This window comes from Lampetra planeri, chromosome 50, assembly GCF_965212315.1.
Source record: "Lampetra planeri chromosome 50, kcLamPlan1.2.h2, whole genome shotgun sequence".
Lineage (NCBI taxonomy): Eukaryota > Metazoa > Chordata > Hyperoartia > Petromyzontiformes > Petromyzontidae > Lampetra > Lampetra planeri.
In genome coordinates, this window is record NC_136156.1 from 93,143 (window position 1) to 105,843 (window position 12,701).

Sequence of the window (12,701 nt, forward strand, 5' to 3'; positions counted from 1 at the left end):
TGGTAGACTTCATTTTAAGGAAATTATTATTCGGATGGAAAAATACAATTGTCCCAACTTCCTCCTGTACAGCCACATTAGTGAAACAAGCACTAGAGGTTATTCGAGTAAACAATGGGTGGTCGATACCATTAAACAAGATTAACTGGATCTGGGAATCATACTCAAAAATGTGTGGATAAGCTACAACATTGGTAACCAACCTGTCGTCTACAAACGACTGGTGGCCCACAAAGTTGTGGGAAGTGGCTCGTGGAACTGCTGCAGTTGGTACAATCTCGCGGTGGCGAGATCTTAACTCCCTCGCCTGGTATGCAGGAGGTCGTGGGTTCTATCCTGACCCCGACGCCTGCTGCTGTATATTTGGAGTTGGTATGTTCTCCCCGTGGTCACGTGGATTTTCCTCCGGGTCATCCAGTTTTTCCCTCCATATTTAAAAAACATCCCTTTTAGAGTATTTGGCTGCAATAAATTTCCACATAAACCACTTCATTGAGCTATCATTTATGGCCAGGTCGCTGTGTAGCTCACTGGGCCTTGGTTGGTAAAATAAACATAGTTTATTGTGTAATGTTTGACAGTGGTCTGCAGGTCCAGAAAGGTTGGGAACTACTGGGCTGGAACATTGCTACTGTAACTGGGAGACTCCCAGACACGGTTTGGCTAAAGCCAGAGACGGGCACAGTTGGAAGTCGGCCATCACTGGGCTGCTAGAGCACGCTGACCTATCACTATGACCGAGACATGTTACAAGTTAATGATTACAATTTATAGGAATTTATTTTTACGGAGATGCTGTCAGTTGTTCTGTGTGTAAGCGAATGGGTGCAGTGTTTCAAGTGTTTTTACGAGTTCTCGTCCTATCATAATTCCTTTGTCTGTTTCTTAATTCCGTGCATTCATCCGTTGAATTTAATTAATTTGCATTTGCCTTTTGAAATGGAAAATTTGGAAAGTTGGGTCATTCGTTGGCTAAAACAGAATTTTATGCTCAGAATAAATGCATGTAATCATGTGCGCAAGAATTGATGTGTCAATTCATATAAATATACTAAACATTTTCATTAGAAGAATAGTTGAACGAGACTACATAGCACATATGAGACAAATCATAAAGTACAAAACAGTGTTCTCATTGACATGGATTTTTGTGAAAATTACCTTTCCCTTTGAATTCAGAGAAAATGGTGCAGTACATCATGCTACTGAAGCGACATCAATTCATTGTGAAACTGTCTTACGCTTGCTGGAATATTTGCTGACATCAGTATGTGCTGCTGTGCTCATCTGAAATGAACCCCTCTTAACCCAACTGCCACAAGGCGGTACTTTTCAGATGGATAACGATGATTGTTATCAGCTGTTATTTTTTTTTCATGAAATGTTGATGCTGATACATTTTGATGACGACTTTGCCAATGGGACGATCCTAAACCAAAGCGCGCTCGCGACAGTGTGATATGATTGTAATCGTGGTGATGCCATTAACGCAGCTTGTTCAAGCCCAATGACGACGTGTCTTCCCCCGCTGTGTGTGTCGCGTGTGCAGGAGGTTTCCTCTGAAGGATCTGCCTGAAGATGAGAAAGAGTGTGCCATGTGGCTCTACAACCTCTACCAGGAGAAGGTGAGGCGGCCGCCTCCTGAGCACGTTTCTGCCCCCCACGTGGAGGGGGTCTTCGTAAAGGCTCTCCACTCCTGATGTCATCATCTTTGAACGTTACCGACATCTTTTTTTCAAAAGTGTAAACAGCGTTTACGCCCCACTGCCAGAAAGAGCTCATTAAAATGTTCGAACATATTAGTTGGTGATGCTGCCTTGGCAACTATTAACACAAAATACTCAACAAATTCGTCAGTGTGAAGGACTTTTGCCTAAAAAGTCGCTGATATTTTGCTTTAAAGGCAGTGTAATTGACACATCTTTTAAAAGAGAATTAAGAACATTTTACAGATTTTAAAAGTGTACAATGACCCTATTTACATGCACAGGTGACAAGTTGTATTGTTAATGTATTCAAAGTTTGCTAATCCCAGCACGAGTTTATACAAAGCCGGTTTTAGAACGTATTACCTGCGGACGTCAGAATGCCATGATCACCGGCGCCGCCCAGTGGTGAGGGTGAATCGTTGTTATCCGTGGTTCCACGTGGAGACACACAGTACACGTGCGATGTTACCAGGCCATACGTTTTTTTGTAAACATTTTCTTCAGACAGATTAACTTCATTGTTTTACTCTGGGAATAAAGTTAGAGGAAATGCCAAAAAAATATATAAGTTTTAAGCACATACACTTTACCTCATTTCAGTAAAAATACATTAGAAATACATTTTCAACTTACTGGTGTGTGAGTTGTGTTAACCACACCATGGGAGAAAAGACACCATAGCCAAATTATATATGCGAAGTAAAGTTGAGGCTGATGCTCTACACATGAGACAACATTGGGAACCCAAGAATTCACAGAAAATGTCTTCATACATAGCTTTAGAGTGGGGAAATTGGTGATTTGATGTATGGGATTGCATTGATAATACTTTTACAAATTAGAGATAAAACAAAAACGAATGAGTAAGGAATGAGGCAGACAGGGATTTGTAACCATGATCGCCAAATTGATTATTTATACTTGGTTGCTATACGTTTCCACATAAGCCACTTTGTTGAGCTATCATTTGTGGCCAGGTCACTTCTGAAGGAGAAGTCGACTTGACTGGACATCTGTGTATAAATAAAGATTCTGATTTTAATGAATGTGCAATTGCGTGATTGTGTAATTAAGTGCTTATTTAAATATATATATCGATCATTTAATCGTGTCTCGCTTTTCTTGACAATCGTCTCAATGTGTGTATTCTTAGGTTTTTTCGGTAAAGTCACGTAGGTAAAACATTCAAATTAATGAAAGTAAAATAAAATAAAAATCACGACGTTTCGGAGGCAACACAAGTCTCCGTCATCAGGTGGGACCGTCACAGCCAGATTTGCTGCATCAAATACTCAATGTGTGTGTCGCTCAATGTCCTTCTCCGTCCATGCTCTCGACGTGTCACGCAGGACGCGCTGCAGGAGGAGTACAGCAAGACGGGCGTTTTCCCGGGCGAGTGCGTCAAGCCCAACAAGCGGCCTTGGGCCGTGCTCAACTGGCTCTTCTGGGCCACGCTGCTGCTCTATCCCCTGGGCTGCCTCGCGTGGAACATCCTGACGAGCGGATCCGCCCTCGCCATCACCGCGCTGCTCATCGCCCTCACCACCGGTAACAAACGCGCGCAAAGTTGTAATGAAAGAAACGTGTGCGTGGGTTCTGTGATTCCTTTCAACTTGCGTTTGTCCTCACGTGTTGATTAGCAGTATGAAAACCGATGGATAGCTGTCAGAACAAGACACGTTTCCATATTTGCGAATAGCATCACATTGTGCCTACGAGTTTCTGCTCAGCCCTCTAATCAGTGTGGACGATTTTCTAAAGGGTAACCTCCAAAAACAACACCACTTCATATGAAATGTAATTTATATTGGCTCATCTATACTGTAATGATAATTCCTAACAAAGATTAAGCCACTATTCAGATGTCTTATTGTTTTGTTGGTGTCTAAGATATGGCCACGATTGTGAATGCTGGTGTTCTAAATCAAAACGGTTGTCCATTGTTCGTGCGGTATGGTTACGTCTTGTGACATACAAGGCATCATGGTAGGACAGATCTTCTAGTCAACTTTTTGCATGTATTATTATTCTTGTGGGGCAGTCGTGGTGGCGATGACAGTGTGACTGACTTGTGTTTACTTTTGCAGCTTCCTTGGGTGTGCGTCGTCTGATACGAGTCACGGAGATCGATAGAGGATCCAACTATGGGAACCAGGAGGTGAAGAAATCCGACTGAAACAGCGGAATGTGAGTGTGGATGTGCAAAATCACAGCTTGTCGTGTACCATTGTTGCTAGCATATCTATTTTTAAACAATGACCCGACAGGTGTTTTGCATATTATGAAAAAAAAAACTGTGAACTTCAAATGTGACGTAAAAAAACTAACTATTAAGTTTTTTTTCTTTTATCATATTTGTACCCACATCTGGTTGGAAATCCACATTATTTGTCTCCTCCCTTAGGGGACAATGGTATATTCAAAGGCTTGCAATCTCTCCGTGACTTTAGTGTGCGCTGGGTTGACAATGCTTGGAATGTTCCATTTGACACAGGGCGGTGGAGTACAGCATGGATTCAATCCCCAGTTTTGGTCATCAAAAGTGCTCATCAAATCCACACTTTCATAAACGATACTTTGATTAGTAACATAGATGAACATCTTACATTTTAATCATATGAAAGGGGGGATGCTTGTTAACACTTTTCTTTTAAACAAGTAATGAAATAGAGTTCTTTACTGCTTTGTTTGAAAATCCTCTGATTAGAGAGGTTTCTTTTTAATCGTGTTAAGTTACCTTTGTGTACGTGAATGGATTTGTCGACAACTTGCGCATGTCCTGATTATTTGCCGTTCATTTGGTCTTGTACAAAAAGCCATGCCTGTATTAAAATTCAACTTGTAGAAATTACACTTTATGCCCAGTATACCGAATGTGTTGCTATCCATTAATGTGTTGTCCCTGTTGTCCGATTTGCAAAATTGAACTGCACATCCAGGTCATGCGCAAGTCCTAACCGTAGGAGTGTCTGTAAACGATGTTATGTGTACAGAATGCATGAATATACATAGTACCTGATTATAAACTGAAATCCCTTTCATATGGGTGATAAATTATGTTTTGTGTATGGTTTTTATTGTTTTTGGGTTGGAATTTTGAGGCAGGGAGGAATGGGTGCGGACAACAGAGTCGCTTGCTAACTGGAGTCGGACTTGGTGACATCCGTGTTAGAACCTTCATGTAGACAAGACTGCATAGCCATTCGAGCTTGGTCTCTTGACTGCAGTGCTGATAAACCCATCCAATCGATTTGTCACAGGACATGCTTATTCTGCCAAACTCATTTTAAGGTGTGACCAATGGAATTCCAGCAAACTCCCTGCTTCACTATCAATGTATGATTATTTTGTGTGTGATGTTTCTGCTTATGAAAATAGGTTTTCCCCTTTTTTCTGGCAACAAAACAGGTGTTAAGATGTTAAAACACCAAACTGAAACCTTTTATAAGGAATCATGTCTGCATTAACAACAATACTTGTGGTCAGAATGCAGCAAAAAAAACGTACTCCAAGGACGCCTTTTGACGTCCTCTGGTCTAACACCGTTTGAGACGAGGCTCAAAAGAAATCTGTCTCTGGTGTGGACCAATCAGTTTCAAAGACAATGCATTTATTATCAGAGTGTGTTTTTTGTTTGCATTCTGACCACAAGTATTGTGGTTAATGCAGACATGATTCCTTGTAAAAGGTTTCAGTTTGGTGTTTTAACATCTTAACACCTGTTTTGTTGCCATAAAAAAGGGGAAAACCTATTTTCACATTTTGGTACTGGCAAAGGAGGTCCCATGATGTTTCTGCTTGCAAACATCTGCCATTTGAAAACCTCACGATTTCGTATCGAAAACTGGAGTCTTTGCCTGTCGGGGAAGATACTTTCACGAATTCATATTTTTGCGTCATTTTAGTTCGCCTTTTGTTTTATGATTTCTAGTTAACAGCCATAATCTTATCCGCTGATAGATGAAGGCCACTAAGTTTCTGATCCATATTTTATCCATCCCTAAACAATGGCATATAGCAAAACATCTCAAAATCTCATGTTTGGTCAGTCACACCTTAGTTTAGCAGAAACATTCAGTTTTCCGAAAAAACTGTTTTCAAATTTCAATACTTGATGGGTATTACAATTAAAGTAATGAATGTACCTATCTCACAGCACAATATGTTATTCCGCTAAAGGACATAATTAGAACATTTCAATTAAAATATAAACGGTGGTAATTATGGATTATAATTTAGAGCTTTATTTTATATCCACTGCTGGATCAAGGCCTCCCCATGTGACGTCAGTCATGGATTTATCTGACGAGGCTTCAACATGTAGGGCACTATGAGTCGGTCAAGGGGCAGGCCTATGACTGTATGAGATGTCGCTTGCCACTGAATTTTGCCATGGCTCGGACTAAAACTCGGATCGCTGGCTTCAGAGCACGGTATGCTAACAAATCCACCGCTGCTCTGCACTTTGTGCAATGAAAATTGGTGACAAGAGTTGGATTTGAGTTCCAGCCACGGTTAACATCAGTAGCGAGTGATATCTGAACCAGTCCTTGCCTCCTCTGCTACCAACCCACACTGAGCAGCTTGGTTCAATATAGTCAAGTAACCAAGATGACCAAATGCCTGCATTCACCAGTTGAAAAAAATTGCTGTAAATTCTAAATGCTGAAATGTAATCATGCTATTTTTTTAAAAGGACAATTAAGCATTGATCAAGTCCCATTGTTAATAATCAAGCTTTTAATTTGTAATTACTTTTTCTTTAATGACTAATATATTGGTGTGTAATGTGACACGCCAAAGTAGTGGTTGGCATACAGTTCCTCTTGAGCCTTTGGAGATTACATTTGGATGGAACGTAGTTTTATCTGGAAGGGCTCAATGTTGCTTTTCTGACAGCTTAATTAGTTTTGGAATGTTTCATTTTATCCAGTTTTCATGGCTCATAGAAGTGCAAAGCCTACATATGAAAGGAGTAAAAAACACAATGCTATGTTAAAAGTGTGTACTCCGTGCCCAATGAACGGCATTTTTCATTTCAATTGCTGGTACTTGGTGTAGCCAGATTAACTGTGTCATCCTCAAAACACATGACACCAGGTTTTTGACCCCAGTCTGTATAGCCCACCAGTGTTTTACATCTACCAGTCTTCAACATTCACATGCAGAGCCAACTGTGAGTTGGCGTACGCATCGGGCAATGTGTATTGCATGTGTTTGTTCATTGGTAACTTGACAAGGGCCAGGAGTGCTGGAATTGTCTCGTAATACACTCTTATGCCTAATCATGCACTGTAGTGGATGTGTGTCCCACCGTTCTCTGTGATGTTGTCACACGAGGTAAGAGCGCTGGTCTATCTTCCTTGCCTCTCTATACAGTATTGTCAATCTTGATTTGAAGCTTTCGTGACTGCAGGAATTCATACTCTTTGGTTCTTTCGGTAAAGTCACGTAGGTAGACAAAATAAATAGATCACGACGTTTCGATCGCAACACAAGCGACCGTCTTCAGGTGAGAGAGAGAAAGCTGCTGAGACGAGGCCTTGTGTAGGCCTGAGATGGTGCAGTCTCAGGGTGAGATGGCGGGGCTAGAGATGGTCAGCCTGAGGCTGTGGAAGTGGCCATTGTACTGAGAGATTAGCACGTCAATGTACGAGCTTGGTATGTCGCAGCGTCGGTGACTTGCCTAGTATGTCGCGTAGATAGATAATAATGCAACTCTCTGAGTTGCATTATTAGGTTGGATGTCTTTATATTGACGGGCTTGGATGTCCTTCTCGCTCAGTCACCGATGCTGCGACATACCAAGCTTGTACATTGCCATGCTAATCTCTCATAGTACAATAGCCACTTCCACAGCCTCAGGCTGACGATCTCTAGCCCCGCCCTCGCACCCTGAGGCTGCACCATCTCAGGCCTACACAAGGCCTCGTCTCAGCAGCTTTCTCTCTCTCACCTGAAGACGGTCGCTTGTGTTGCGATCGAAACGTTGTGATCTATTTATTTTCTATCTACGTGACTTTACCAAGAGACCCAAAGAGTAGTGTCAATGTTGTGATGTCATAACGACTCTTTTTGATGTTACTACTAAACTACTTTGCAGCACAGGGTAAAGGTTTATTCATGGTGTCTCAGTGATCACATCACTATAAGTGCGTGAGTTTTAAGAGTCACATCGGGAAGAGGTTTGAAACAATGTGCACTACACTGAACGCAAGAGTGAACAAAATTTTCTTTTACCACTGTAAAACCACTGATTTAAACAAACGTTAATTTGGATAATTCTGCAAGGTTACATAAAAACCACGTGTAACATCTTCCTGTGATGTTATGTTATTCCTGGTCGAAATAGTTGTCAGATTTAATTCACAGATTTACATTGGATGAAACGAATGCAGTTCAGAATTTCCCAAAACCAGATGTTTCCAAAATCTGCCTGTGATATTGTCTTGCAATGCCGCATTTGCAACAGATGTCATGAAGTGAATAATGATTTTTCACAAGCTGGGGTGATATCATTAGTGTTTTTACGTAGTGGTCAGTTATGAGAATGCGATGCTAAAAAATCCTACCAACAAAATAGTGTTAAGCATATATTTCATAATAACGAGTTGGATGCATAAGGTGCCCCTAAACAATGGATCTCACCGCCATGCATATAAAGGATGAAAATAAATCAAAGGTAACCTGGGAGAAAAAGACTTGGAGAACTCGAAAGAGGAGGTCTTTTTAAATAGGGGTTAGTCTTCAGCTGGTACTTAAAAGTCTCCAACAACTTCAAATTCCTAGCCTCAATTCATCTTGTTTTTATAAACTAATCATGTTATGGGAAAAGGTGCCTTTATGTTAAGAGCCGCTGTACAGTATTTACAAATAAAATACAATGCTGAGTGTGTCGACTCAAGGGGATTTTTTGCATCTTGTTCTCAAAACGTTCTGGTCGGTCCAATTTATGTCCGCTGCTGTAAAGAGATGGTGTGGTATATGTGGCTGGCTATTGCACATCGCGATCACGGAACACACCGCAGCTGCAAGGCACTTCAAACCAGGCTCGTGTGAGGCTATCATCAAAATCAGACCTCTATAGGCCACCGGATTGGAGCTGCACTTGCTTGCACTGGTCACTTGTACAAGTCCCTTAACATAGACAACTGTGAAAAGAGCTACATAGCTCATCGAATTCTTCCAGTCGCAATACATATTCTGATTCTGTTGGCAACCTGCCTCCAAATTCAGTTGCATCTGCTTTAAATCCACCGAGTGTTTTCCTATCGACCACTTAGCTGATTAAATTTTTTTATACTCGTATGCTTTAGTTTCCTCTCAATGGAGACTCAAGTGGTATTTTCTCTATTAATGGTGGTAGGGGCGTTGCCCCGAGTGGAAATGTAATCGCTTTTGGAAGCAAAGCAGTGCTATGCCTAAATTCTGTGGTCTCTGTCTGAATTTGTTCCAAATATGAAAAGTACAGTTAACTCTCGGTCATTCATGGGCATAAAATCCAGGTTTGTGGATTATCAATGGGAAAGTGTAACAATATCGTACATCACACACTCATTCACGCCTTTTAAACAAGTGATGTTTATAGTATTCACTGCAGATGACTCGTGGCTCAGTTAACAATAAAAAACACAATGAAAACAGGTGTTTTCACACTAATTCTACACAAGTAAACAATAGATTTTTGTTAATGGCCTATTTTGCATTCAATTTATATTATGCATGTTTTTATGTCATGTAGCCTTTCCCTTCCCCCTATTACCCTGGATAATCGAGAGGTGACTGTCCTGTATTACACATAGGCTTTTGCGACCATGTTATCATTCATTATTGATAGTTTGGTTCAGATCATGTGCGTATAATGGCAATGTGTGTTATACACCCTCCTCCACCCGACATTGGCTAATAAATAAAGTCACGTGGACAAGCCCGCCATTTTCTTGCTTCAGCACACCACCAGTATGTTGAAGAGCAATCCACAAAATTGAACAAATAGGTACGACGTTTCACTGGCAATTATATCCAGCAACATCAGGTTTGAGAAACACATCCTCCCTATAGAGGTTGGTAAATTCTAACATGGAGAGGCTTTTGCGACTAATTGTTTTGTTTGGTAACATTGTGTGAGTGAAATGCCAAAATGTGTCATACACCCTGCTCCACCCAACACAGGATGACGACTGCATTCTGCTGTGTCAGGTGGGAGTTGTATGACACACATTGGCACTGGACTCACGCGATCGGACCAAAAAAAAAAATCTGTTATAGATCATGACGGTTCTGTGTTGAAATATTTTAACACTCAAAATATAAAATGAATTCCACCGGAATAAAAGCTTTCATTTCAAATACCTTTTGCCATGGCAATGACCTTAGCCCTATTTTATGGCATTCAAAATGGACTTCAAATCTATAATTCTATACTCTTATATATAGTAAAGTACATATACATAATCAAGAGCTGGGCAAAACCTAATAAGAACATGATATTCCAACTGTCACACTATTGATGTTATATGAAACCCCATTTAAATGTACCACACTATCTCATGATAATAGAATATGTGAATTGGTGCTAGGGCTAACAGTAGCAGGCACCAAATTGCCTTTTAATGTCTTGTTCTCAATATTTGTAACGACCATCCCATACACAGTGTACGGGCACATGACGTGGCATGGATGGCAGGCTCGAAAAGGTAATCCAGATACATCCAGAAAAGCAGTGACTTGTGCAAATGATTGCTCACCACTGCACGGCAAAAGAAGCCAGAGCGACACCAGGCTGGAGCTGTGAAGAATGTCCATCGAGCATCTGTCATCGTTTGTAATTAACTCCCCATTACGTTACACGCATATTTGATAAACCCGTGTCATATCAATTTGCATATGAATTACCTAAGCAAGGAAAAACGTGTTTTCTGATATCAAGGTCAACATTTCTTAATGAATCTCATAGTGGGATGTTTGCTTCATTATTAAATTGCATTATTGAACACATGATTGTAATGTTAATTGAACTGTAAAAAAAAACTGTTCAGTGTGTGCATGTATATATAAACCAATATGTCTCTTCACTTGTGGAAGTTAAAGCAAATAAAATGATGAGCACCACACTTACTGGTTAAATGTGGAAGAGCAAACTGTCTTTCCCTCAATGTTAGGAGTTACTGTTATTGTCTACAACAGTGGTCTTGCTCTGAGTTCAGGTCGGCATTTGTGCTTTATACAAACCCATGAAATCCGGTAAACCCACTGAGAGAAATCCATCCGGGTGAATTTCTGATGGGCAGACGTAATTTACATAGACTGCTACGACCCCCACACATGGATCATGCAATGTGACCACACACTGGCGCAGCTCGCATACTGGGCTGCACGATGCTTTATCTCTGAGCCTTAACTCACAGTTGCCCTCTGTTGTAGACGCGCTGTTATTGGAGAGTGTGAATCGATTGTGTGGGGATGAGACCACTAAAAACTGTTCGTATGCTGTTAGAGCTATCTTCAGTGTGGGTGCAGTTCGGACCGACCACCAGACGCCAGTGTCACCTAAACAACTGCCACCTTAGACCAGATCCTGTCCTGTGCAAGACGTGCTTCAGTTCCCCTTCACGTGTCCAGTGTCTGGAGATGTATAACGACATTGATCGGAGGCACTGGTGTTGCCAGATAGCATGTTCCACCTCTATACCTAAAGGGTCACACGGTGTTAAGAAGTTGTAGCGGTGTCTTCTTGACGTGGACCTCAATTTTGATGATTCAGGGCTTCTGCCTTCTGCAAGAATATCCTGTTCGTGCACAGCTTATGTAACGGCTGCAAGTGACCCCTTGCAGCCACTAGTGGCTGCTACATTCACCACAATGTTGAAATAACCTATCCTTGAATCGAATCGTTATTATCTGTACACCTCTGGTAGCAATTATTGTATTTTGGAAAACCTGGAAGTTGTATCCATGGTACTGTAGAAAGTAGTCCACAATTTGTGGTTCCGCAGGCCACCGTGGGCCCTAGGCTGTGGAAGATGTGAAGTGCACTTGTTTCAGATTTTGTTCTCAGAACATTTCTACTGCGTGGTGGTCTGTGGATATCTCTTTAGGGCTGGCGGTGGTCTCGAGGTCCAGATAGGTTGGGGCCCACTGCTTCACAAGCTATGCTTTTTCACATCTGGCAACACTAACCAGTACTGTTTAGATACTGGACACGGCACCATCTCTTCTGTCACCGTGTGTCCCTGTTTCGTATAACGCAAATACAGATTTGTACAAAAATTATGTTAACAAAGCAAAAAAAATCATAGAAATTATATGTATAGAGTATGCGATAGAGTTACTATGCAATGTAAAACTATAATTGTTACAGAGTTACACTATACTGTATTGATTGGAGAGCGTGTGAATGAGCAATTAAAGCATTCATACTGGTGTCCATTACGATTAATCTAAATATTTGTGAATTAACGCAGCTTGTAACATTTCTTAAAACTTTGCATAAATAATTTACCAAATAAAATGCAATAGTATGAATCAATAACAAGTGGGCTGTCTTTTTTTCAATGCCAGTGTCGATTTGCTCACGAGGTTAAAGGCACAGCCCTGCAACATCTTGCGCTTCACACTGCTGGTGGAAAGGCCGAGAGCTCGGTCTTGAGGGCCTCTCTGGAGGGTATTTGGCCTACTCTTCTACACTGGCCAGACGTCTTGGAAGAGGTGCAAGTCCTCACACTTTGCCCCACCACAGATCGACAACGGTGTCACCATTTATACTGATCTGTGGGGAAAGGTGGTGGAATTAAGAAACTTGAGCATGTTTTAACTATATTCTTATTATTTTCCTTCTACGTGACTTTACCGAAAGAACCAAGAATATGAATCCCTGCAGTCACGAAAGCTTTAAATCATGTTTTGACTGTTACGCCGGGATATTGAGCCGGACCAGAGACCAATGACTTACAATTCCAGTGTGTTAACAATGACATAATGGCAGCATCTATT

General features: G+C 41.1%; 1 protein-coding gene across 7 annotated transcripts in view; it reads left to right on the forward strand.

Moving 5' to 3' along the window:
* AGPAT3 (1-acylglycerol-3-phosphate O-acyltransferase 3) overlaps window positions 1–8,608 on the forward strand; it is a 62,976-nt gene extending 54,368 nt beyond the window's left edge. For all 7 annotated transcript variants that reach the window (XM_078616293.1, XM_078616290.1, XM_078616292.1 and 4 more), the window contains 3 exons: window positions 1,550–1,625; window positions 3,059–3,257; window positions 3,797–8,608. In XM_078616293.1, coding sequence (XP_078472419.1) covers window positions 1,550–1,625; window positions 3,059–3,257; window positions 3,797–3,885 — 364 coding nt within the window. In that variant the 3' untranslated portion in view covers window positions 3,886–8,608. The remainder of the gene's footprint in view (window positions 1–1,549; window positions 1,626–3,058; window positions 3,258–3,796) is intronic.
* Window positions 8,609–12,701: the final 4,093 nt, after the last annotated feature.